General features: G+C 38.0%; 1 protein-coding gene and 1 pseudogene across 1 annotated transcript; one reads left to right on the forward strand and one right to left on the reverse strand.

The window, feature by feature from the left end:
• The first annotated feature begins 7,617 nt into the window (after positions 1–7,617).
• On the forward strand, positions 7,618–8,547 carry LOC116859337 (olfactory receptor 4C12). Its single transcript, XM_032844557.1, has one exon. The coding sequence runs from the start codon at positions 7,618–7,620 to the stop codon at positions 8,545–8,547; it is 930 nt and encodes a 309-aa protein (XP_032700448.1).
• A 12,242-nt stretch (positions 8,548–20,789) lies between these two features.
• On the reverse strand, positions 20,790–22,396 carry LOC116859389 (annotated as a pseudogene).
• Between the last annotated feature and the right edge of the window lie 5,573 nt (positions 22,397–27,969).

The raw sequence follows: 27,969 nt of genomic DNA on the forward strand, positions 1-27,969 counted from the left end.
CTACTTCCTTGGTGTTAGTTGTGATCTCTCCCTTTTCATTCATAATTTTATGAATTTGGGCTTTCTCTCTTTTCTTTTGGATTAGTGTGGCCAATGGTTTATCGATCTTATTGATTCTTTCAAAAAACCAGCTTATAGTTTCATTGATATGTTCTACTGTATCTCTGGTTTCTACCTCATTGATCTCTGCTCTAATCTTGATTATTTCCCTTCTTATGTGTGGAGTTGGTATGATTTGTTGTTGATTCTCCAGTTCCTTAAGGTGTAGAGACAGCTGGTGCGTTCTGGATTTTTCAATTTTTTTGAGGGAGGCTTGGATGGCTATGTATTTACTCCTTAGGACTGCCTTTGCTGTGTCCCATAGGTTTTGGACTGAAGTGTCTTCATTCTCATTGGTTTCCATGAATTGTTTCAGTTCTTCTTTGATCTCCTGGTTGATCCAAGCATTCTTAAGGAAGGTGGTCTTTAGCTTCCATGTGTTTGAGTTCCTTCTGAATTTTTCCTTGAGATTGAGCTCCAGTTTCAAAGCAAGGAACTACAGAACGCTCATGAAAGAAATTGAAGAAGACACAAAAAGATGGAAGACCATTCCATGCTCTTGGATCGGAAGAATAAACATTGTTAAAATGTCTATACTGTCTAGAGCAATCTATACTTTTAATGCCATTCCAATCAAAATTCCACCGGTATTCTTCAAAGAGCTGGAGCAAATAATCCAAAAATTTGTGTGGAATCAGAAGAGACCCCGAATCGCTAAGGAAATGTTGAAAAACAAAAATAAAACTGGGGGCATCACATTACCTGATTTCAAGCTTTACTACAAAGCTGTGATCACCAAGACAGCATGGTACCAGCATAAAAACAGACACATAGACCAGTGGAACAGAGTAGAGAGCCCAGATATGGACCCTCAACTCTTATGGTCAGTAATCTTTGACAAAATAGGAAAAAATATACAGTGGAAAAAAGACAGTCTCTTCAATAAATGGTGCTGGGAAAACTGGGCAGCTATATGTAGAAGAATGAAACTCGACCATTCTCTTACACCATACACAAAGATAAACTCAAAATGGATAAAGACCTCAACATGAGACAGGAATTCATCAGAATCCTAGAAGAGAACATAGGCAGTAATCTTTCGATATCAGCCACAGAAATTTCTTTTTTTTTTTTTTTAAGATTTTATTTATTTATTTGACAGAGAGAGATCACAAGTAGGCAGAGAGGCAGGCAGAGAGACAGACAGAGGGAAGCACGCTCCCTGCTGAGCAGAGAGCCGGATGCGGGACTCGATCCCAGGACCCTGAGATCATGACCTGAGCCGAAGGCAGCGGCTTAACCCACTGAGCCACCCAGGCGCCCAGCCACAGCAACTTCTTTCAAGATATGTCTCCAAAGGCAAAGGAAACAAGAGCCAAAATAAACTTTTAAGACTTCATCAAAATCAAAAGCTTCTGCACAGCAAAGGAAACAGTCAACAAAACAAGGAGGCAACCCATGGAATGGGAGAAGATATTTGCAAATGACCGTACAGACAAAAGATTGATATCCAGGATCTATAAAGAACTCCTCAAACTCAACACACACAAAACAGATAATCATATCAAAAAATGGGCAGAAGACATGAACAGACACTTCTCCAATGAAGACATACAAATGGCTATCAGACACATGAAAAAATGTTCATCATCACTAGCCATCCTGGAGATTCAAATTAAAATCACATTGAGATACCACCTTACACCAGTTAGAATGGTCAAAATTAGCAAGACAGGAAACAATATGTGTTGGAGAGGATGTGGAGAAAGGGGAACCCTCTTACACTGGTGTTGGGAATGCAAGTTGGTACAGCCACTTTGGAGAACAGTGTGGAGATTCCTCCAGAAATTAAAAATAGAACTTCCCTATGACTCTGCAATTGCACTACTGGATATTTACCCCAAAGATACAGATGTAGTGAAAAGAAGGGCCATCTGTACCCCAATGTTTATAGCAGCATTGACCACGGTTGCCAAACTGTGGAAAGAACCAAGATGCCCTTCAATGGACGAATGGATAAGGAAGATGTGGTCCATATACACTATGGAGTATGATGCCTCCATCAGAAAGGATGAATACCCAACTTTTGTAGCAACATGGACGGGAGTGGAAGAGATTATGCTGAGTGAAATAAGTCAAGCAGAGAGAGTCAATTATCATATGTTTTCACTTATTAGTGGAGCATACCAAATAACATGGAGGACATGGGTTGATGGAGAGGAGAAGGGAGTTGAGGGAAATTGGAAGGGGAGGTGAACCATGAGAGACTATGGACTCTGAAAAACAATCTGAAGGGTTTGAAGAGGTGGGGGGTGGGAGGTTGGGGGAAGTGGGTGGTGGGTATTAGAGAGTGTACGGATTGCATGGAGCACTGGGTGTGATACAAAAACAATGAATACTGTTATGCTGAAAATAAATAAAAAAAATGTAAAAAAAAAGAAATATTACCTACAATTCCACTATTTAAAGTTAACCACTCTTTACATTTTTTAAATCATTTTTTAAAATTTATTTTCAATAAAGCAGTATTCATTGTTTTTGTACCACATCCAGTGCTCCATGCAGTCCGTGCCCTCTCTAATACCCACCACCTGGTTCCCCCAACCTCCCACCCCCCCACCTCTTCAAACCCTTCAGATTGTTTTTCAGAGTCCATAGTTTCTCATTGTTCACCTCCCCTTCCAATTTTCCCCAACTGCCTTCTCCTAACTCCCCATGTCCTCCATGCTATTTGTTATGCTCCACAAATAAGTGAAACCATATGATAATTGACTTTCTCGGCTTGACTTATTTCACTCAGCATAATCTCTTCCAGTCCCATCCATGTTGCTACAAAAGTTGGGTATTCATCCTTTCTGATGGAGGCATAATATCCATAGTGTATATGGGCCACATCTTCCTTATCCATTCATCCATTGAAGGGCATCTTGGTTCTTTCCATTTTTATGTATATCCTTCTTGTCTTTTTTCCTTACCCATGATGTAAGATTTACTAATAAAACATATACATAAAAAATATTACTAACCTGAATCCAATAGTCTATAAAAATAATTATATACTGAGAGCAAGTGGGATTTTTCTCAGGAATGCAAGTTTGGTTTAATATATGAAAATCAATCAAGGTACTACACCAAAGTGAGGGAAGAAGGGACATAGGGCTTAGTAAGGATGGCTGCTATTACATTTTTCCTGGTCTGCCATCTACTGCACAGCCATACATTTAAATATAGCCACTGCTTCAGTTCTCATGATCTGTGATTTTGATAATACCTTTTTCCTTCAGGCTGCAGAGTACTTGCTACAGTATATGTTTGCAAGACCACAGAACATTCTGATCTCCATTGACCTGAGAATACTATGTGTGAGGAAAATTTGAAGAAATCTGTTTGCCTAGGAAAGATTTCCATTCTCAGGTGGCCAATAGAACTCCAGATTTCTAAAAAAAGGCCATTGAAAAGCCATCAAAATCTGTGTTTTTTAGATTTCTACATCAGACAAGTTGGACAAGAACTTTTAATCTCCATTTGGCCTCCAAGTCTACATTTTAGTCTGCTTGAAAATATATCAAGTCCAAATGTTCTTATGTGTTTATTTATAGTATAGTCGAGAGGTTGACTTACTATCTTAACCTTCTCTGGTGCCCTCAGCCAAGGAAGATATTTCCTTTGGGATAAGTAATCTAAATAAAACCCCATGTTGTTTTTACAGCCTTTAGTGCCCATTTTGTGATACCCAAGGGCTGGGAGGAGGAATGCTTTATCACATAATTTATAGACCAAGAATGTAGTTTATGCCACATAGGCATAAACTGCAGGGAAAAGAGACATTTGGGTGAAGATGTGTTGTTCACAGATGCATTCTCTCAAATAGTTATTTCTAAGGCAAATCTTTAAAAAACAGAGATAATTAATTCCTGAGAGAGCAAAGCCTTAGATAGAAAGCCTTGATGCTTTCAGTATCATCTCTAAACATGATGACTCAGGAGGAAGTGGTTTTCTTATTTTAAGGGCAGAATAAGAGTTGTATAAAGTGATAGAAATACTTTTTTTTTTTCTATAGCCATAGAGCTAGGTGCTGAAGATTAGAAGGTTCTCAGTACCTAAGGACTTTGAATTCCATGTTCGAGATAACAATTTCTTTTCCTTTGACTTGAATATCTAAAGTGTTGGAGCTTTGAAAATGCCATTGTCCTGTTGGTGGGGACTTGAGAAATATACATGTATATGGCATGATGTTTGGACAGTTACGTATAATGGTTATTTCTTTTTCCTGAATACATTGGGCATTCTCCTTAACAACAGAGGCAACCAGGTAAGTTAACTAGAATTGCTGATTTTTAATCCAGTTTCTTACATTTCCATTTTCCCTCAAGGTGTTTTGAAACTAAAATCGTTGAAATATTGCTTTCTGATATTTTATGGGCGACCACTTTGAAATATTGTAGGATATCTTGCAGAAATATTTGTTCTCTTCACTCTATATGGATATATCCATAATATATCAGGAATAATTTTACATTTTATGGATTCCTGAGTCAATTGCTAGGCTTTTGAATGTGGAGACAGTGCAGTAGAGCAGCAAATTGGAACTGGATGGTCACTGAAGGGTTTCCTTCAGCTTTAGGGCATATAGTGTGGGTAGCTTGGATAGCCAGAGACTGGCTTATGTGTGGTCACTCATTTCCTTGAAGTAGTACTCTGATTTTCATAATTTCTAGGGATGAAAGAGGGGGAAAAATCTCTTCTAATGATAGGAGCAGATATGAGAGGCAACTGAAAAGAAACAAAGGGAAATTTGAGGTGAAGCCAAGACAGGCTGTGTGACTTTTACTATTGTCAAGATAGGTCAGCATGGAAGAGAGGAGAAGGACAATGTTTGGATTCTGTTTCTTAAAGGAAATCTTAAGCCCTAAAACTGAGAACCATGAGGAGGGTGCATTAATATATAAGATCTGCAAGAAGGAATGTACCTCCTGCTGCGGTTGGGAAACTACACTAAATTCCAGACTTGGAAGCACTTGTTATTCTGACTCTTAACCTTTCTTGGATTTCGTTCTAACTTAGGTTATTTCTGCTATAATGGATGTAGTCCCAACAGTATGATGGCATTTTTGCATCCTTAACTCACAGTTAGCTCCCCCCATCGCTCCCCCTTTTTTAGAGATTCAAGGCAGGCATTGCTAAAGATAAGAGATGAAAGTTAATTCTCTTTGTTACCTTAGGGTGAGTTTTTTCTTGTAAACATTCATTTCAAGGGAAGCAAGATGTGATGGTAGAAAAAAAAATCACTGCATTGGGCACTAGAAGACTTTTTCCTGTGGTCTGATCTAAAGAGTTAGCTGTGTTTTCTTGGACTTTATCTCTCTGCAACTTAGTGTCCTCATCTTTAAAGAGCATATATGTTTTCATTGCAAGGAACTAGAGCATTTTTACTGTACAACAATTTTAGCATTCAATGGACCCTTGAACTCATTAGCATCTGACTCTACATTTCATAGTTTAGTGAAAACTGCCATAGATTTTATATGGTCTCAGGTGGTGGCTTTTGTTACCAACCCACTTGTCCAAACTCTGACATTGGCTGATTCTCAGAAGTAAACTGGATCTGTATTGGAAAGGCATTTAGTGCTGACAAGCTAGAGACAGACATCCTGGGTTTAAAAGCAGTCTCCACCCCCCCTTTTTTTTTTTTAAATCATTATCACTTTTGGCAAGTCATTTACCTTCTCTCTCTCTTTTTTTTCAAGATTTTATTTATTTATTTGACAGACAGAGATCACAAGTAGACAGAGAGTTGGGCAGAGAGAGAGGAAAGGAAGCAGGCTCCCTGCTGGGCAGAGAGCCTGATGTGGGGCTTGACCCCAGAACCATGAAACCATGACCCGAGCCGAAAGCAGAGGCTCTAACCCACTGAGCCACTCAGGCGCCCCCATTTACCTTCTCTTAACCAGAGTTTCATTTTATTTAATATATATATATATAATATATATATATATAAAATATATATATAATATATATATATATATATAGTATACCCATATCATAGCACTGTTGTGAAGATTAAGTGAAATAATGCATGTGATGTATTTACTATGGTGCCTAGCACATGACCACCACTCATTAAAAATGAACTATTATTGTAGGAACTACATAGTGTAAAAATAAATCTCCACATGCTATTCATAATGGAGTAAAACAGAGCTGTAATAAAAGTTTCCATTTTGAAATGTTTGAGTATGTGAATTTAAACAAGTAACAAAGATTTCTGTGCTTAGAAGAAATTTGTCTGAAATAAGAAATAAGTAGTTACTTTTTTTAAAAAAAGATTTTATTTATTTATTTGACAGACAAAGATCACAAGTAAGCAGAGAGGCAGGCAGAGAGAGAGGAGGGGAAGCAGGCTCCCCACTGAGCAGAGAGCCCAACGTGGGATGTGGGGCTCGATCCCAGGACCCTAAAATCATGACCTGAGCCGAGGCAGAGGCTTAACCCACTGAGCCACCCAGGTACCCCCATAAGTCCTTACTTTTAATTGTAGTCTGAGGATTCTTTTATGGAAGACCAGGTTCATTCTGTTTGATCAACACTATTTTCCATTTCTCACTTATCCAAAAATATGAGTATTAGAGGGTTTGAGTAGTAATAGGTACATTATTGGTCTTTGGATTAGGACAAGAAAAGAAACTGATCCTGTGCTTGAGTCTGTCAGTTAATAGAGGGCATCAAACACATTAATTTTGACACAAGACCAAGTTTTGTTTGTATGTTTGTTTCTGTATGGTGTGGAACAAAAAGGGATAAATGAAAATTATAAAAGACAAGCATTTAAAAAATATACTCAAATTACTTCAATATTTGCAAGAAACAAGTAAGTGAAATAATAGTAATGAATGAGTCAAATTTGGGGTTTTCTGTCTGATTTTGATCATAAAACCCAACTTTTGGCCTGGACCTTCAGGAAGCTATAAAAACATATTAGTTGGTTATTGGTTCTCCCAAAGGATTTCTCCTTTAGAGAAGAGTTGGCAATTAGAAGTGCACTCAACTTTCTTCTCAAGGGTTCTCATCCCTGGAAGGATTATCTGATGCATTGGGCTTCCAGAAGGGAGACCACTGTCTTGGGGCTTGGACTCTAAAACTATCTTTTCAGTAAAGCATTTATGGGATCATCTGGAAGAGGTGTTCTTTCCATGTACCTCATTATGTAACTTGCCCATATGTAAGAGGAACAGTTTATCTTAACCTTCTCTGCCTTTGTGATTTAAGAATACATTGAGATACAGAGAATAAAGCAACCTGAGGTCCAGGAAAAAGTGAGCATTAACAATGGCAAAAATTAGCTTTAAATACTATATTGAAGTTTAATTACATATCCACTAAGAGAAGTTTTGACCTACCTATTCCTAGAAAGTTTTGGAAAGGGAAGGAATCATCTGAGATTGTTAGACTACTGTTAAAAGTCAGAGTTTTGTACTGTTTGATGATTTTATGGTTCCTTATTTCTTTATTTCTTTCCTTTTTGTTTTTTAGAAGTAAAGCATTCCTTCCTGAAGTTTTTTTATCCCCCACAGCACATAGATGGAGAATAAAAGAAACGTGACTGAATTTATTTTAATAGGTCTTACACAGAACCCCATGATGCAGAATATAGTGTTTCTGGGATTTTTGGTTCTGTACTTGGTAACACTCTCAGGCAACCTACTCATTGTGGTTACCATTACCACCAGCCAGGCTCTGAACTCTCCCATGTACTTCTTTCTGACTCATCTTTCCTTGATAGACACAATTTATTCTTCTTCTTCAGCTCCCAAGCTGATTTTGGACTCCCTTCATGAGAAGAAAACTATCTCCTTTAACGGGTGTATGGCTCAAGTCTATGCAGAACATATTTTTGGTGCTACTGAGATCATCATGCTGACAGTGATGGCCTATGATCGCTATGTGGCCATCTGCAAACCTCTGCACTATACAACTATCATGAACCACAGGCTGTGCCTTCTTTTGCTGGGAGTGGCCTGGACTGGAGGATTTCTCCATGCAACGATTCAGATCCTCTTCACAGTCTGGCTGCCCTTCTGTGGCCCTAATGTTATAGATCACTTCATGTGTGATTTGTACCCTTTGTTGAAACTCGTCTGCATGGACACTCATACCCTTGGTCTCTTTGTTGCTGTCAACAGTGGTTTCATCTGTCTTTTAAACTTCCTCCTCTTGGTGGTGTCCTATGTGGTCATCCTGTGCTCCCTAAAGAGCTATAGCTTGGAGGGGAGGCACAAAGCCCTTTCCACCTGTGTCTCTCACATTATAGTAGTTGTCTTATTCTTTGTGCCCTGTATATTTGTGTATCTGCGCCCAGTGATCACTCTGCCCATTGATAAAGCTGTTGCTGTCTTTTATACTATGGTGGTCCCGATGTTAAATCCCTTAATCTACACCCTCAGAAATGCTGAGGTAAAAAATGCTATGAGGAAGCTCTGGAGGAAAAAAGTGACTTCAGATAATAATTAAATGAATCTTTGATATAGAAGTAATAGAAGTAATCTAATACAAGCTTCTTGATATATAGATGAGGACATCAGCTCTAACAAGAATTTGGATAACACTTGCCAATAGCCACTTAAATGCAAAACTAAGGGTTGAACTGGAATCCATACTTACTGTCTCCCATCCCACACTTGTGTCATTACAATTTGCTGCTTCTTAATCCATAAATATTTACTTATTACTTAGAATCTCAAATATCTTTAGAACTAAAAGATATGAATCTAGAATATTGTACTGGTATTAAAATAATCTTATATAACATTAAGATATTGGTTATTACTGATTATTAAAAATAATAGTTTTAATGATATTCTTTTACTTTGGACTCTAGCACCAATATAAATTCTTCCCTTTGTGAATTTTGTCCATTAAATCTTGGTTGTACAGTAAAAAAGAGATACTATTTATCAAATACCTGTAAGTCTGGTGTTGTATTAGGTATTTTCCATGTTGTATCTCAGGGCCTAATTAGGAGACAGATAACACAGTAATTTGAACAGGGAAGGGTTACATACCTTCATGTTCATTATAGCAGAGCATTAATTGGAAAGGGCTAATGATTACTCTAAAGAATTCCCTGGGACTAAGAGGTGAATATCAAAGGAAGGAATACATTTACAAGGTAGAATTCCTCCCCAAAACTAGGATTCATCTTTTGGAGAAGGAGTAGTTATTGCTCATTGGATGGTGAAGTTCACTAGGTTGTCTTGGCCAGGACTAGTTTATGGTAGCTGGATAGAGACTGACAGGAAAAAAAAAATGGACTGGTAAGCTGGGAACCTCCCTCTGGGTTGCTGATAGCCTGAGGCTGCTGAGCAGAGGACTGTGGCCTGGACTGGCAAGAAGGAAACAACCCTCTAAGGCACAGATGGACCAAGGCTGGTGGAAACCACCCCAACTAAGGTGCAGATCCACTGAACTGAGAACCTGATCTCTGAGTGCTTGTGTGATTCACTGGAATTTGCCTGCAGAAGTGCCTCTGAAACTCATTGGGAAATCATCTATGGAGGTGGCAGTGTCAGCACCACCAGATGTTTCTCCATCCTCCTCCCCCAAGCAGGCACTCTTGGAAGCCATGTAGAACAAGCTGAGATGAGAAACATATCCAAGAAATCATTACCCAGGCCAATGTCAATAAGCTTTTTCTGTATGTTTTCTTCTAGCAGTTTTATGGCTTCAGGTCTCACATTTGATCTTTAATTGATTTTCAATGGATTTTTATATGTGGTACAAGATAAGGATCCAATTTCGTTCTTTTGCATGTGAATATTTTCCCAATACCGTTTATTGAAGAGACTATCCTTTCCCCATTGAGAAGTCTTGATATCCTTGTCAAATATTAAGGGGCTGCATATGCAAGTGTTTATTTCTGGACTCTCAATTCTGTTCAATTTATCTAGGTGTCTATTTTTATTCTAGTACCATACTGTTTAGATTACTACTGATTTGAAATATAGTAGTTTGAAATCAGGAAATGAAAGTGTGATGCCTCCAGCGTTGTCTCCTTTCTGGGGTTGCTTTGGCCATTCAAGGTCTTTGATGGTTCAGATATATTTTAGGATTCTTTGTTCCATGTCTGTGACAAATGCCATTTGAATTTTGATAGGCATTTTATTGAATCTATGGATTGCTTTGAGTAATATAAACATTTTAACAATATTAATTTTTCTAATCCACTAACATGGGATCTTTCCATTTATTTGTGTCTTTTTCAATTTTTTCAATCAGTGTTTTATAGCTTTCAGTGTGAAGAATTTTCACTTACTGATTACATTTATTCCTAAGTATTTTTTTTCTTTTTGATGCTATCATAAATGGAATTATTTTCTTCATTTCCTTTTTGTATAGTTTATTGTTAGTGTAAAGAAATGCAAATAATTTTTGTATGTATTCTACATCTTTATTGAACTCATTTATTAGTTTTATAGTTTGTGTGTGTGTGTGTAGGTTTTAGGGTTTTCTATATATATGATCGTGTCATCTAGAAACAGATAATTTTACCTTTTTCTTTTCAGTTTGGATGCCCTTATTTATTTTTCTTGTCTGATGGCTTTTGCTGCTACTTCTAGTACTATGTTGAATAGAAGTTGCATGAGCTTCCTTGCCTTGTGCTGGATCTTAGGGGAAAATGTGTCAGTTTTAACCACTGATCATCACGTTAGCTTTGAGATTTTCACAGATCATTTTTTTTTTTGCATGTGTGTTGAGGCAATTTCCTTCAAATCTATTTTGTTGAGAATTTTTATCATGAAAGATTGTTGAACTTTGTTAATACAATTTTGTGAATCTATTGAGATGATCATATGGTCTTAATGTGATGTATCAGATTGATTTTTTTTTGCATATTTTAAACTAACCTGGCATCCCAGAGTTAATCCCACTTGGTCATGGTGTATGATCTTTTGAATCCATTGAATTCAGTTTGCGGAGGTTTAATTCTTGAACAATTAAATTTATGAGTCTTTGTATGTCTGAAAATCTATTTATTTTATTCTCATGTTTGAATTCTGTATTGCATGATACAGAATTAGTTGTTACAGTCCTTTCCCTTGAGAACATTAAAAAATTTTTTTCATTAACTCCCAATTTCTACTTTTGCTGGCAAAAATTTTGATGTCTGTCTGATTTTTAAAAACTTCTTTCATAGCCTGTTTTTATTTTATAGGTTTGGTGTTTCACTGAATTTCTAATAATAGACCAACTGACATTTTTAGAGTTCTAATTTTTTTTTTTTAAGTGATGGCCTGAGGCACAGGCATCTTTTTTTTTTTTAAGATTTTATTTATTTATTTGACAGACAGAGACCACAAGTAGGCAGAGAGGGAGGGAAAGAGAGGGGGGGGGGAAATAGGCTCCCTGCTGAAAAGAGAGCCTGATGTGGGGTTTGATCCCACGACCCTGAGATCGAGACCTGAGCTGAAGGCAGAGGCTTAACCCACTGAGCCACCTAGGCACCTCTAGAGTTCTATTTTAAGATCAATTTTTTTTTGTTTTCTTTCTAAAAATATAAAAATGGCTATTTGATAGACCACTGAGGACCACCCATAGTTGACCAAATCACACTCTTCATAGCTGATATCTAATACTTCTATTTTTTTTAAAGATTTATTTATTTATTTGACAGAGGGACAGAGAGCACAAGTAGTCAGAGAAGCAGGCAGAGAGAGAGAAGGAGAAGCAGGCTCCCCACTGAGCAGAGAGCCTGATGTGGGACTCAGTTCCAGGACCATGAGATCATGACCTGGGCTAAAGGCAGAGGCTTAACCCACTGAGCCACCCAGGTGCCTCTACTTTTATGGTTTTATTGGCCATCTATGTGTTCAAATTTTCTACATTTCTGTGGCCTACATCTTTCTGAGGATCAGAAACATATATTTAATTGTACATTGTTACTTAAAGGTCATCCAACACATTAAAAAAACATTAATCTTTTCTCTGTTCCATCCATTTGGTAATCTACTCTAGAAACTGGATATCATTGATGAATCCTCTCTCAAATCTTTATCCTCAGACACATGAAAAAATGTTCATCATCACTAGCCATTAGGGAGATTCAAATTAAAACCATATTGAGATATCACCTTATACCATTTAGAATGGCCAAAATTAGCAAGTCAGGAAACAACATGTGTTGGAGGGGATGTGGAGAAAGGGGAACCCTCTTACACTGTTGGTGGGAATGCAAGTTGGTGCAGCCACTTTGGAGAACAGTGTGGAGATTCCTCAAGAAATTAAAAATAGAGCTTCCCTAGGACCCTGCTGTTGCACTACCGGATATTTACCCCAAAGATACAGATGTAGTGAAAAGAAAGGCCATCTGTACCCCAATGTTTATAGCAGCAATGGCCACAGTCGCCAAACTGTGGAAAGAACCAAGATGCCCTTCAACGGACGAATGGATAAGGAAGATGTGGTCCATATGCACTATGGAGTATGATGCCTCCATCAGAAAGGATGAATACCCAACTTTTGTATAAACATGGACGGGACTGGAAGAGATTATGCTGAGTGAAATAAGTCAAGCAGAGAGAGTCAATTATCATATGGTTCCACTTATTTGTGGAGCATAACAAATAGCATGGAGGACAAGGGGAGTTAGAGAGGAGAAGGGAAATGGGGGAAATTGGAAGGGGAGGTGAACCATGAGAGACTATGGACTCTGAAAAACAATCTGAGGGTTTTGAAGGGGTGGGGGTGGGAGGTTGGGGGAACCAGGTGGTGGGTATTAGAGAGGGCACGGATTGCATGGAGCACTGGGTGTGGTACAAAAATAATGAATACTGTTATGCTGAAAATAAAAAAAAAATTAAAAAAAAAGCAAAAAAAAAAAAATCTTTATCCTGTATCAAATTCTTTTATTTGTAGTACCAAGTATTTCTTGAGCACGTTTCTATCTCTGTGTTAGTTTGGGCTCCCCAGATGCAGACTTTGAGATGGGAATTGGACACAGTTGTGTCCACCAAACTCTGCCTCCTCACTGGCACCACCAGACTTCAGACCTCAATCCTTTTGCACCCAAATCACCACTGTGACCTCTAACTACTCTCCTGTGGGTAGTCTCATCCCCTTCAAACCATTTCCCACACTGTAGCCATAGTTACCATTCTAAAACTCAAAGCTTTTTTTTTTTTTTTAAAGATTTTATTTAATCATTTGACAGAGAGAAACACAGCAAGAGAGGGAACACAAGCAGGGGGAGTGGGAGAGGGAAGCAAGCTTCCAGCTGAGGAGGGAGCCTGATGCAGGGCTTAACCCCAGGACCCTGAGATCATGACCTGAGCCAAAGGCAGACACTTAATGACTGAGCCACCTAGGCTCCCCTCAAAGCTTTTTTTTTTTTTTTTTTAAAGATTTTATTTATTTATTTTACAGAGAGTGAGTGAGCACAAAGCAGGGGGTGTGGCAGGCAGAGGCAGAGGGAGAAGTGGACTTCCTACTAAGCAAGGAGCCCCATACAGGACTTGATCCCAGGACCCTAGGATCATGACCTGATCCAAAGGCAGATGCTTAACCAACTGAGTCACCCAGGCATCCCCACTACAACTCAAATCTAACTGCATCATTCACTAGCTAAAAACAAACTTCCAGTGTTTTTGAATTGATTACCATATTGAATTGGTTAGGTTTCCGGTGTACTCTTTTTCACCTCCTGGCCTTTGTTATGTATTCCATCTTCTAGGACAGTCCACCAATCCCATTCCTATTCATTGTACCAGTGGACTTATTTTTACCACTGCGTTCTGTTTTTTACATCTTTTCATCTAGGCATCTTCTTTTGATCCTGTATCCCTCCAATATGGTTTCATAGCACCTTGTGATTCTGCTCTCTTATCATTTATACTTGTAATTTTCTGTTACATCCTGGGAGACTTTCAATGGATTCTAAACTCTGTGGAGGCAGAAACTGGTTCTCTTTTGTTCACCACTGAGGGGCCAGCAACTATCAACCTGACTGATACATTTCTTGGGCTCAAAAATATTTGTTGAGGAGTCAAGATGGCGGAGAAGTAGCAGGCTGAGACTACTTCAGGTTGCGGGAGATCAGCTAGATAGCTTATCTAAAGATTGCAAACACCTACAAATCCAATGGGAGATCGAAGAGAAGAACAGCAATTCTAGAAACAGAAAATCAACCACTTTCTGAAAGGTAGGACTGGCGGAGAAGTGAATCCAAAGCTACAGGAAGATAGACCGTGGGGGGAAGGGCCGGCTCCTGGCAAGCAGCAGAGCAGCGGAGCACAAAATCAGGACTTTTAAAAGTCTGTTCCACTGAGGGACATCGCTCCAGAGGCTTAACTGGGGTCAGTGTGGCCTCAGGTCCCGCAGGGTCACAGAAGGATCGGGGGTGTCTGAGTGTCGCAGAGCTTACAGGTATTAGAACGGGGAAGCTGGCTACAGAGACGGAGCTGAGGAGTGAGCTCTAAGCTCGGGGTTACCTTGAACCAGTCGCAGGCTCGGTCAGCTTGGAGCGCGGCCTGAGGCCAGGGTGACGGGAGTAATTGGGCACTGTTCTCTGAGGGCGCACTGAGGAGTGGGGCTCCAGGCTCTGGGCTCCTCCGGGCCGGAGACTGGGAGGCCGCCATCTTCATTCCCGTCCTCTGGAACTCTAGGAAAGCGCTCAGGGAACAAAAGCTCCCGAAAGCGAACCCGAGCGGATTACTCAGCCTGGTCCCTGGTAAGGGCGGTGCAACTCCGCCTGGGGCAAAGACACTTGAGAATCGCTACAACAGACCCCTCCCCCAGAAGATCAACAAGAAACTCAGCCAGGACCAAGTTCACCTACCAAGGAGTGCAGTTTCAATACCAAGCAGAGCAGCGGAATTCCAGAGGAGGAGAAAGCAAAGCACGGAACTCATGGCTTTCTCCCCATGATTCTTTAGCCTTGCAGTTAATTTAATTTTTTTTTCTTTTTCAATTTTTTTTCTCTTCTTCTGCTAATTTTTTTTTAACTTTTACCCTTTTCTTTTTTAACGTTTTTTAACTAGTTTATCTAATATATATATATATTTTTCCTTTTTATATTTTTTCATTATTGGTTTACTTTTTTTATTTGTTTCTTTTTTCTTTTTTCTTTTTTTTTTCTTTCTGAACCTCTTTTTATCCCCTCCCCCCCCCTTACAATTTGGGATCTCTTCTGATTTGGCTAAAGCATATTTTCCTGGGGTTGTTGCCACCTTTTTAGTATTTTACTTGTTCCTTCATATACTCTTATCTGGACAAAATGACAAGGCGGAAAAATTCACCACAAAAAAAACAAAAACAAAAACAAAAACAACAAGAGGCAGCACCAAAGGCTAGGGACCTAATCAATACAGACATTGGTAATATGTCAGATCTAGAGTTCAGAATGATGATTCTCAAGGTTCTAGCTGGGCTCGAAAAAGGCATGGAAGATATTAGAGAAACCCTCTCAGGAGATATAAAAGCCCTTTCTGGAGAAATAAAAGAACTAAAATCTAATCAAGTTGAAATCAAAAAGGCTATTACTGAGGTGCAATCAAAAATGGAGGCTCTCACTGCTAGGATAAATGAGGCAGAAGAAATAATTAGCGATATAGAAGACCAAATGACAGAGAATAAAGAAGCTGAGCAAAAGAGGGACAAACAGCTACTGGACCACGAGGGCAGAATTTGAGAGATAAGTGACACCATAAGATGAAACAACATTAGAATAATTGGGATTCCAGAAGAAGAAGAAAGAGAGAGGGGAGCAGAAGGTATATTGGAGAGAATTATTGGAGAGAATTTCCCCAATATGGCAAAGGGAACAAGCATCAAAATCCAGGAGGTTCAGAGAACCCCCCTCAAAATCAATAAGAATAGGTCCACACCCCATCACCTAATAGTAAAATTTACAAGTCTTAGTGACAAAGAGAAAATCCTGAAAGCAGCCTGGGAGAAGAAGTCTGTAACATACAATGGTATAAATATTAGATTGGCAGCAGACTTATCCACAGAGACCTGGCAGGCCAGAAAGAGCTGGCATGATATATTCAGAGCACTAAACGAGAAAAACATGCAGCCAAGAACACTATATCCAGCTAGGTTATCATTGAAAATAGAAGGAGAGATTAAAAGCTTCCAGGACAAACAAAAACTGAAAGAATTTGCAAACACCAAGCCAGCTCTACAGGAAATATTGAAAGGGGTCCTCTAAGCAAAGAGAGAGCCCAAAAGTAGTAGATCAGAAAGGAACAGAAACAATATACAATAACAGTCACCTTACAGGCAATACAATGGCACTAAATTCATATCTCTCTATAGTTACCCTGAATGTTAATGGGCTAAATGCCCCAATCAAAAGACACAGGGTATCAGAATGGATAAAAAAACAAAACCCATCTACAAGAAACTCATTTTAAACCCGAAGACACCTTCAGATTTAAAGTGAGGGGGTGGAAAACAATTTACCATGCTAATGGACATCAGAAGAAAGCAGGAGTGGCAATCCTTATATCAGATCAATTAGATTTTAAGCCAAAGACTATAATAAGAGATGAAGAAGGACACTATATCATACTCAAAGGATCTGTCCAACAAGAAGATCTAACAATTGTAAATATCTATGCCCCTAACGTGGGAGCAGCCAACTATATAAACCAATTAATAACAAAATCAAAGAAACACATCGACAATCATACAATAATAGTAGGGGACTTTAACACTCCCCTCACTGAAATGGACAGATCATCCAAGCAAAAGATCAACAAGGAAATAAAGGCCTTAAATGACACACTGGACCAGATGGACATCACAGATATATTCAGAACATTTCATCCCAAAGCAACAGAATACACATTCTTCTCTAGTGCACATGGAACATTCTCCAGAATAGATCACATCCTTGGTTCTAAATCAGGTCTCAACCAGTATCAAAAGATTGGGATCATTCCCTGCATATTTTCAGACCACAATACTCTGAAGCTAGAACTCAATCACAAGAGGAAATTTGGAAAGAACCCAAATACATGGAGACTAAACAGCATCCTTCTAAAGAATGAATGGGTCAACCAGGAAATTAAAGAAGAATTGAAAAAATTCATGGAAACAAATGATAATGAAAACAATGGTTCAAAATCTGTGGGACACAACAAAGGCAGTCCTGAGAGGAAAATATATAGCGGTACAAGCCTTTCTCAAGAAACAAGAAAGGTCTGAGGTACACAACCTAACCCTACACCTAAAGGAGCTGGAGAAAGAACAAGAAAGAAACCCTAAACCCAGCAGGAGAAGAGAAATCATAAAGATCAGAGCAGAAATCAATGAAATAGAAACCAAAAAAACAATAGAACAAATCAACGAAACTAGGAGCTGGTTCTTTGAAAGAATTAATAAGATTGATAAACCCCTGGCCAGACTTATCAAAAAGAAAAGAGAGAGGACCCAAATAAATAAAATCATGAATGAAAGAGGAGAGATCACAACTAACACCAAAGAAATACAGACAATTATAAGAACATACTATGAGCAAATCTATGCCAACAAATTTGACAATCTGGAAGAAATGGATGCATTCCTAGAGACATATAAACTACCACAACTGAACCAGGAAGAAATAGAAAGCCTTAACAGACCCATAACCAGTAAGGAGATTGAAATAGTCATCAAAAATCTCCAAACAAACAAAAGCCCAGGGCCAGACGGCTTCCCGGGGGAATTCTACCAAACATTTAAAGAAGAACTAATTTCTATTCTCCTGAGACTGTTCCAAAAAATAGAAATGGAAGGAAAACTTCCAAACTCATTTTATGAGGCCAGCATCCCCTTGATCCCAAAACCAGACAAGGATCCCATCAAAAAGAGAACTACAGACCAATATCTTTGATGAACACAGATGCAAAAGTTCTCACCAAAATACTAGCCAATAGGATTCAACAGTACATTAAAAGGATTATTCACCACAACCAAGTGGGATTTATTCCAGGGCTGCAAGGTTGGTTCAACATCCGCAAATCAATCAATGTGATACAACACATTAATAAAAGAAAGAACAAGAACCATATGATACTCTCAATAGATGCTGAAAAAGCATTTGACAAAGTACAGCATCCCTTCCTGATCAAAACTCTTCAAAGTGTAGGGATAAAGGGCACATACCTCAATATTACCAAAGCCATCTATGAAAAACCCACCGCAAATATCATTCTCAATGGAGAAAAACTGAAAGCTTTTCTGCTAAGGTCAGGAACACGGCATGGATGTCCGTTATCACCATTGCTATTCAACATAGAACTAGAAGTCCTAGCCTCAGCAATGAGACAACAAAAGGAAATTAAAGGCATCCAAATCGGCAGAGAAGAAGTCAAACTATCACTCTTCGCAAATGATATGATACTATATGTGGAAAACCCAAAAGACTCAACTCCAAAAATGCTAGAACTTGTACAGGAATTCATTAAAGTGTCAGGATATAAAATCAATGCACAGAAATCAGTTGCATTTCTCTACACCAACAACAAGACAGAAGAAAGAGAAATTAAGGAGTCCATCCCATTTACAAATGCACCCAAAACTATAAGATACCTAGGAATAAACCTAACCAAAGAGGCTAAGAATCTATACTAAGAAAACTATAAAGTACTCATGAAAGAAATTGAGGAAGACACAAATAAATGGAAAAATGTTCCATGCTCCTGGAATGGAAGAATAAATATTGTGAAAATGTCTATGCTACCTAAAGCAATCTACACATTTAATGCAATTCCTATCAAAGTGCCATCCATTTTTTTCAAAGAAATGGAACATATAATCCTAAAATTTATATGGAACCAGAAAAGACCTCGAATAACCAAAGGAATATTGAAAAAGAAAGCCAAAGTTGGTGGCATCACAATTCCAGACTTCAAGGTCTATTACAAAGCTGTCATCATCAAGACAGCATGGTACTGGCACAAAAACAGACACATAGATCAGTGGAACAGAATAGAGAGCCCAGAAATAGACCCTCAACTCTGTGGTCAACTAATCTTCAACAAAGCAGGAAAGAATGTCCAATGGAAAAAAGACAGCCTCTTCAATAAATGGTGTTGGGAAAATTGGATAGCCACATGCAGAAAAATGAAATTGGATCATTTCCTTACACCACACACGAAAATAGACTCAAAATGGATGAAGGACCTCAATGTGAGAAAGGAATCCATCAAAATCCTTGAGGAGAACACAGGCAGCATCCTCTTTGACCTCAGACAAAGCAACATCTTCTAGGAACATCGCCAAAGGCAAGGGAAGCAAGGGCAAAAATGAACTATGGGGATTTTATCAAGATCAAAAGCTTTTGCACAGCAAAGGAAACAGTTCACAAAACCAAAAGACAACTGACAGAATGGGAGAAGATATTTGCAAATGACATATCAGATAAAGGGCTAGTACCCAAAATCTATAAAGAACTTAGCAAACTGAACACCCAAAGAACAAATAATCCAATCAAGAAATGGGCAGTAGATATGAACAGACATTTCTGCAAAGAAGACATCCAGATGGCCAACAGACACATGAAAAAGTGCTCCATATCACTCGGCATCAGGGAAATACAAATCAAAACCACAATGAGATATCACCTCACACCAGTCAGAATGGCTAAAATTAACAAGTCAGGAAATGACAGATGCTGGCGAGGATGCGGAGAAAGGGGAACCCTCCTACACTGTTGGTGGGAATGCAAGCTGGTGCAAGCACTCTGGAAAACAGCATGGAGGTTCCTCAAAATGTTGAAAATAGAACTACCCTATGACCCAGCAATTGCACTGCTGGGTATTTACCCTAAAGATACAAACGTAGTAATCTGAAGGGGCACGTGCACCCGAATGTTTATAGCAGCAATGTCTACAATAGCCAAACTATGGAAAGAAGCTAGATGTCCATCAACAGACGAATGGATAAAGAAGAGTGGTATATATACACAATGGAATACTATGCAGCCATCAAAAGAAATGAAATCTTGCCATTTGCGATGATGTGGATGGAACTAGAGGGTATCATGCTTAGAGAAGTAAGTCAATCAGAGAAAGACAACTATCATATGATCTCCCTGATATGAGGGAGAGGAGATGCAACATGGGGGGTTAAGGGGGTAGGAGAAGAGTAAATGAAACAAGATGGGATTGGGAGGGAGACAAACCATAAGTGACTCTTAATCTCACAAAACAAACTGAGGGTTGATGGGGGGAGGGGGGTTGGGAGAGGGGGGTGGGGTTATGGACATTGGGTAGGGTATGTGCTATGGTGAGTGCTGTGAAGTGTGTAAACCTGGCGATTCACAGACCTGTACCCCTGGGGATAAAAATATATGTTTATAAAAAATAAAATTAAAAAAAAAGATATGAACCAAATAGGAATAGATGCTTCAAGGGATTACTGTGATTGTGAGATGTGTTTTTCTGATGCTGTCTGAATGTCGCCTTGGGGTAATTTCCAAAAATAAGAGTAAATAAAGAGAGTGCTAAAAAAAAAAAAGAAAGAAATTACTGATGGAATCGACTAACTGGTATTTTGTTAAATGTCCTTTGCACATGTTCATAATGGATATGTGTCTGTCAATTTCTTTCTTGTAATGTCATTTAGTATTTAGGGAATGCAGGGTCATATAATGATTCGCGTAATGTTTTATCCTCTATGTTTTGAATGAGTTTGTATGGGATTAGTTTTATTTATTTAGTTATTTATTTCTTGGGTCCATCAGTTTTTATTGAACATGTTCCAAAAAAGTTTTAGTCAAAAAGACCAAAGTTCATGCCATCATCACACTCTTCAGATTCTTCTTTCTCTTCCCACTTTCTTCTCCTCAGCTGAGGCAGTGATGGCAGAGAGAGAAGGACCTCCTGCTGATGCAGTGGGAGCTGCTGGCCAGGTTCACCTGCCCTAATGTTGCAGGCGAGGCTCCTGATGTTGACATTGGCCAGGGCCTTTACAAACAAGCCTGGCCAGAAAGGTTCTACTGACTGCTTTAATGATGTCATTGATCTTTCCCACATTCACCATATTGTGGTACAGGATGAGGGCTGAATAGATGCAGGTAAGGTCTGAAACACAGGTGATAGTGTGTGCAAGTGCTGGGTGGGCCCTGCTGGGTTTGGTGCTAGTTTCAGCATGAAGTTAGGGCCTCACCACAATGTAGACTTACCCTCTTCTGAAGGACTGAGAATCTTAGCAGTAGCTAAGGAAAACAGTAATACTTATTTTTATAAAATATATAGTAAGTAAAAAATACGTAATTAAAAAGTGAAGCCATTGGGCCTGGAGTTAGTTTTGAGAAGGATTTAAACCACACATTGTATTTCTTTACTGATATAAGACTATTTTGGTTTTCTATTTCTTCTTCAGTCAGATTTTGTAATACTTTTAAAATAATTGGTTTTTAGGTTGTTGGATTTTTTGGCTTTAATTTGTCATAATATTTCCTACTATCCTGTTAGTGTCTGTAGAATCTGTAATACTGTATTATCTTTTATTCTTTTTTTTTTTTTAAGAGAAAGAGTGTGTGTGCACATGTGTGAGTGGTGGGGGGAAGGGCAGAGGGAGAGAAAGAGAGAGAGAATCTTAAGCAGGCTCCACACCCAATGGGGTCCTAACCCTGGGCTCTATCTCACAACACTGAGATCATGAATTGAGCTGAAATCAAAAGGTGGACACTTAATTGACTGAGCCACCCAGGTGTCCCATCCTTTATTCTTGATATGAGTAATCTGCCTATATTTTTCTCTCTTATCCTTTCTCACATTTCCTCCTTCCTTGTCCCCTCCTCCTCATTATGCTGGCTAAGACATTGTCAATTTTGTTTAAGCCTTTCAAAGAACCAGCTTTTTGTTTCATTGATTTTTTTCTACTGTTTTTCATTTTTGGTTTAATCAGTTTTTATTCTTATCCTCATTATTTCCTATCTTTCTACTTTCTGCTTACTTTCCTCTTATTTTTCTACCTCTCTAGGTCAAAATCTTTGATAATTGATTTTAGACATTATTTTTTTCTAATATGTACATTTAATGGTCCAAGTTTTCATCTAAGGACTTTTAATACTTTTAGATATTCTGATATGTTGTGCTTTCAATTTTATTTCTTTCAAAATTTTTTTTGTCTTGTGATTTTCTTTTTTAATTGAGGTAAAACTCACATATCATAAGTTACCATTTTAAACACTTAAAACTTTACAATTCATCACAAATGTAGTACATTTACAATGTTGTGCAATCATCACCAACTACCTACTTGTAGAACATTTATATCACCCAATACCAGTTAAATAGTCAATTTCTATTTCTCCCCTTTCCTAGCCCCTTGTAGTCACTAACCTGTTTTCTGTTTCTACAGATTTGTTCATTATGGATATTTTATATGCATAGAATCATACAGTATATAGCTTTTGTGTCTGCCTTTCACTTAGCATAACGTTTTCAAGGTTCATCCATGTTGTAGTGTGTAACAGTATTTTATTACTCTCTATGGCTGAATAATAATCTACTGTATGGGTATACAACAATTTAGTTATCTATTGATCAGTTGATAGAAATTTGAACTGTTTTAACCTTTTAGCTATTGTGAATGTTGCTGCTATGAAAATTTTTGTACAAATATGTTTGAACACCTGTTTTTAATTCTTTTGGGCATATATCTAGAAGTAGAATTGCTGAGTGGTATGATAATTTAAAATTAAATTTTGAGGAACCACCAACTGTTTTTCCACATCTCTAGACCATTTTATTATTTATGTATTTATTTATTTATTAAAATATTTATTTATTTATTTATTTACACAGAGAGAGAGGGAGAGAGAGAGAGAGAGTAAAAGCAGGGAGGGAAGCAGGAAAAGGGAGAAGAAAGCTTTCACTGGGCAGAAAGCCTGATCCAGGGCCCTGAGATCATGACCTGAGCTAAAGACAGATGTTTAACTGACTGAGCCACCCAGGTGTCCCTCTAGACCATTTTACATTCCTATAAGTAATATATCAGATTTCTAATTACTCCTTCCTTGCCAACACTTATTAATTTCCTTTTTTGGAAAAAAATATGGTTACTTGAAAGATGTAAACTGGTATCTTATTGTGAGTTTTATTTGAATTCCCCTGATTTGCAAATACAGATGGTTCTTTCTGTTCAATTTGGGTGCCTTTTATTATTATTTTCTAAACCTAATTTCCATGGTAGGAACTTGCAATGAAATGTTGAATGGAAGTATTTAGAGTAGACACTCTTGTATTGTCCTGACTTTATGAAGGAGGCTTTTTGGTGGGGTGTACTTGTTTGCTAGTTTAGTGTCTTTCTGAACTATTTTTGAAAAGACTGGAGGTCTTACGGCAATAAAGAAGAAAAAAAATGATATAGTTTGGAAGGGAATTAAACTATGTATTTCCAAACTTTGTGGTTTTCTATGTAGAAAAATCATGACTGCATAATAAGTGAATGTAGCCATACATATTGCTGTATAAAAGGTCAATATATGAAAATATGTTCTCTGTACCAAGAATAAAAAAATTGGAATATTAAATTGCAAAACACTATTGACATTAGATAAAAATGAAAACACTTAGGAATAAACTTAAGAGATTATGCAAAAGAGCTTTGGAAAGTTTATACTACCTGATTCCAAGACTTCATATAAAGATACAACAATCAACATAAGATAAATATATACAAATCTATAGATATATAGAACAGAATAGAGAGTTCAAAAATAAGCCAGCACACACAGAATTAATCTATTTTCACAAAACATTGTCAAAAGAGTTATGGAGAAAGGAAAAGTCTTTCCACCAAAAGGTTCTGGAGTAAGTAAATATTCATATGGATAATAATGAACCTTACCTTGTAAGTCACATCACATAAAAAATTAATTTGAGGTGAATCATATACATAAAATAAGAGTAAAAGCTGTAAGTCTTCTAGAAGAAAGCTGGAGCATATCTATGAAGACTTGGGTTTAACAAAGATTTAAGTTAACATCAGTTAGTTTTAGAATTTAAATATCAATAGCCAAACATCAACTATTTTAGAAGAAAATACAGGCGAATATCTTTGTGACCTTGAGGTGTGCAATTTTTTTCTCAAAGAAAACAAAAAAACCTTTTTTCATAAATAAAATATATATAAACACCAATATTTAAACTCTGAAATGCTGTTAATGGGAAGAACCTTAAAATAAATGTAAGGACTAGAAAACATTTGCAAGATATTTAAGTTACAAATGATTATTGCTTACAATAATAATGACCTTATGTAAGTTGAAAACAGAGACAATTGGAAAATGGGCCAATGATACTAACAGGCATTTCAGCCAAAAGAAAGATGTGGTGAATAAACATGTGGAGTGATAATCAGTTTATTAGTAATTTTGGAAATCCCAAGGAAACCCACAATGAGATAACATTCTACATTTGTTTAATTTGCAAAAATTAAGAAGTTTGAGACTACCATGTGATCCAGAGGATATGAACAAATGGGATGTATGTTACATTGCTGCTGGAAGTATATATTAACTAAACTATTTTGGAAAATAATTAGGCATTATCTAATAATCTTGAACTTCCAATAACCTTGATTTATAGGTTCAACTCCTACATACATACTCAAGCAATAGTTGGCATGTGCCCATCTGGAATTGTGTACCAGAGTTGTCACAGCAGTCTGTCAGTAATACTGAAAACCTGGAATTACACAGAAGTCTGTCAACCAACATCAGCTGAAAACAGATTCTTAAAATTTTGGTGGAAATTTCATCTTAAGTTTGAGATTTTTTTCTTCTGGTAGGAATATGACTGTCAAATGTCTACAATAGTCAGACTGTGGAAAGAACTGAGATGTCCATTGACAGTGATGGTCAAACTGTAGAAAGAGCTGAGATTGTCCATCGATGAATGGGTAAAGAAGATGTCGTATATATATACACAATGCAATATTACTCAGCTGTCAGAAAGAATGAATATTTATCATTTACATTGATGTGGATGGAACTGGAGGGTACTATGCTGAGCAAAACAAGTCTGTCAGAGAAAGACAAGTATCATAAGGTCTTAACTCATATGTGTAATATAAGAAACAGGGCAGAGGATCATAGGGGAAGGGAGGGAAAACAGAGTGGGAAGTCATCAGAGAGGGAGAAAAACCATGAGAAACTCTTAACTATAGGAAAGAAACTGAGGGTTCCTCGAGGGGAAGTGAGTGAGGGATTAGGTAACTGAGTGATGGGGATTAGGTAACTGATTGATGGGCATTAAGGAGGCACATGATGTGATGAGCACTGGGTGTTATATGAAACTGATAAATTATTGAACACTACATCTGAAACTAATGATGTACTATAAGTTGGCTAATTGAATTGAAATTTAAAAAAAGGAAAGAAAAAGAAATATGGCTGTCATTCATTCATTTATTAATTCCCCTGGGTCTCTTTAACCCTCAAAACAATAAGATGTATTGTTAGTCCCTTTTTGGAGATGAGAAAAATTAAGTCTGAGAAAGCTAAATAACTTATTTCAAGGTAAGGAAACACTTGACACTGCTTAAATTGGGGGCTGGGTCTGTGTTTATGTGAGGTCCAAGTGCTTTAAGCTGTCTTTGTTCCTCTTTCAAATGAGCCAGTTATAACTGGAGTTTTTCAGTTGCTTGATGTAGTTTAACTCTTCTGCTCAAGTAATTTTCAGCTGATTGATAGTGACAATGAAAGCTTATAGTCAACTTGGATATGTGATTGGAAAAGTACAATTGATTGGACTTAACTCTAACAGAATGAAACCACAAGTGCTCTTGGTGGGCTCACACAGAAACCTTATTCATTGGTCACATTCACCACATGGTATAGTCCCACTCAATCCCCTCTCCTATATATCTGTTCTCAACCTTGGGTAGTGGGTTTTTTTTTTTTTTTTTTTTTTTGTCTTCAACTTAAACATCACTTCATCCCTGAACATTCTACCTTCACCCCAGTTTAACGCATGTTCCCATCACAGGACTGTGTTCTTTTTTATAATGCTCACCACTGTCTTTTTTTAATAGTTGAATTCTTGCATGTGAGGGCAGCGACACTTTCTGGGCTATGGAGGCAGATATGTATTTAAATCCTAGTTTTATGGAGTGCCTGGGTGGCTCAGTCAGTGAAGCCTCCAAATCTTGATTTTGGCTCAGGTCATGATCTTGGAGTCCTGAGATTGAGACCTGTGTTGGGCTCTTCACTCAGTGGGGAGTCTGCTTCAGGATTCTCTCCCTCTCCCTCTGCCCCTTGTCCCACTTCACACATGCCCTCTCTTTCTCTGTGTCTAAAATTAAATAAAGAAATAAATAAACAAATAAATTTTAGTTCTGCCGCTACTCACTTCTGATCTTGGGTAAATTACCATACTTACAGTGCCTCAGTTTCCTCATTTGTAGAATGAAAATAATAACAGTGCCCATCATAAAGGGTACCTCATGTAATGCATTTAATAAATGTTTAATGTGTTTAGCACTTAATAGTTACTGTCATTATTAACATTGAACAACACTGTGCTTGGTACATTTTAGATGTTCCATGAACATTTATTGGAAAAAAAAATGAAACATCTAGCTTGATGTTTAACTGTAGCTTGATAATTATCCTATTCCTGTAGATCAATTCTAACGCTTGCAAAAAATGTCCTTCTGTGGTCAGAGGGACTATAGGAGGAAGGGAGAAGCATTTTGCTGCCATTTTGGCAAAGGTGATAAAATTAACCACTCTTCCCTTGGGAAAACAGCATAGAGGTGAGTCACCACTTAAATAAAACTGGTGCTTTTTGACTGTGAGAACTGAATGAGTTGAGAAACAGGACTCTGTGGATTCCTTGGCAAAGTGAACCACAAAGGCAGTGACTTTCCCAGGCTATGTCTGTGGCTAGACATGGGGAGCTAGTGAAATGATGGGAGAAGGGGGGTGCATCCTCAGGACCAAAGTATGTAGCTCAGCACTGAGCATAGGTGTTCTGAAAAAAGGCTCAGAAGAATTGGCTTCAAGAGATTCCTCATCCCAGAGACTTTTAGTCAACTGCTGATGTTTTGGTAATTGGATTTTCTTTTTGGCTCTAGAAATGGTTGCCATGTTCTTACGGTCTATATTAAGTCTCATACCAAGTTCTGCAGAAAAAACTTAAAAACCTATAGATTTCTATGAATACCATAGAAATGGAAATGTGCTAAACTGCTGAAATTTTCCCCACACCCCCAACCCAAATTACATTTAAATACAAAGTGAATGTGTCTACTGTCTGGGTTTGCTTATTATCTGAACAAGTCAGGCCAGGGTGACAAGTCCCAGACATACAAGATATGGGGAGGATTGGTATGTAAGAAGAGCACAATTTTCTTCTTTTTTTTATTTAAAGTTTTTTTATTTATTAATTTGACAGAGAGAGAGAGAGACAAGCAGGCAGAGCGGCAGGCAGAGAGAGAGGGGGGGAAGCAGGCTCCCCACTGAGCAGAGAGCCTGATGCGGGGCTTGATCCCAGGACCGTGAGATCATGACCTGAGCCAAAGGCAGAGGCTTAAACTGCTGAGCCACCCCAGTGCCCCATAAATTTTTTTTTTAATCTGATGAACTTTCTTTTTGACATTTGTCACTGTTTTTCTTTTTTTTTTTTTTAAGATTTTATTAATTTATTCGACAGAAAGAAAGCAAGAGAGAACACAAACAGGGTAAGTGGGAGAGGGGGATGCAGGCTTCCTGCTGAGCAGGGAGCCCAATGAGGGACTTGATCCCGGAACCCTGGGATCATGACCAGAGCTGAAGGCAGATGCTAAATGACTGAGCTACTCAGGCATCCCTGTCACTGTTTTTCTTATTCTCCTGTTTCTTCTCACTTGTTCAGCTTATATTTTCAGAATCTTTGCCTTTTGGAGATGTTCAGAGACAATTTTGAAATATTTCTTTGGTGATGCTCCTGTGAGAAC

Source organism: Lontra canadensis, unplaced genomic scaffold (genome assembly GCF_010015895.1).
Source record: "Lontra canadensis isolate GAN:19392208 unplaced genomic scaffold, GSC_riverotter_1.0 scaffold154, whole genome shotgun sequence".
Lineage (NCBI taxonomy): Eukaryota > Metazoa > Chordata > Mammalia > Carnivora > Mustelidae > Lontra > Lontra canadensis.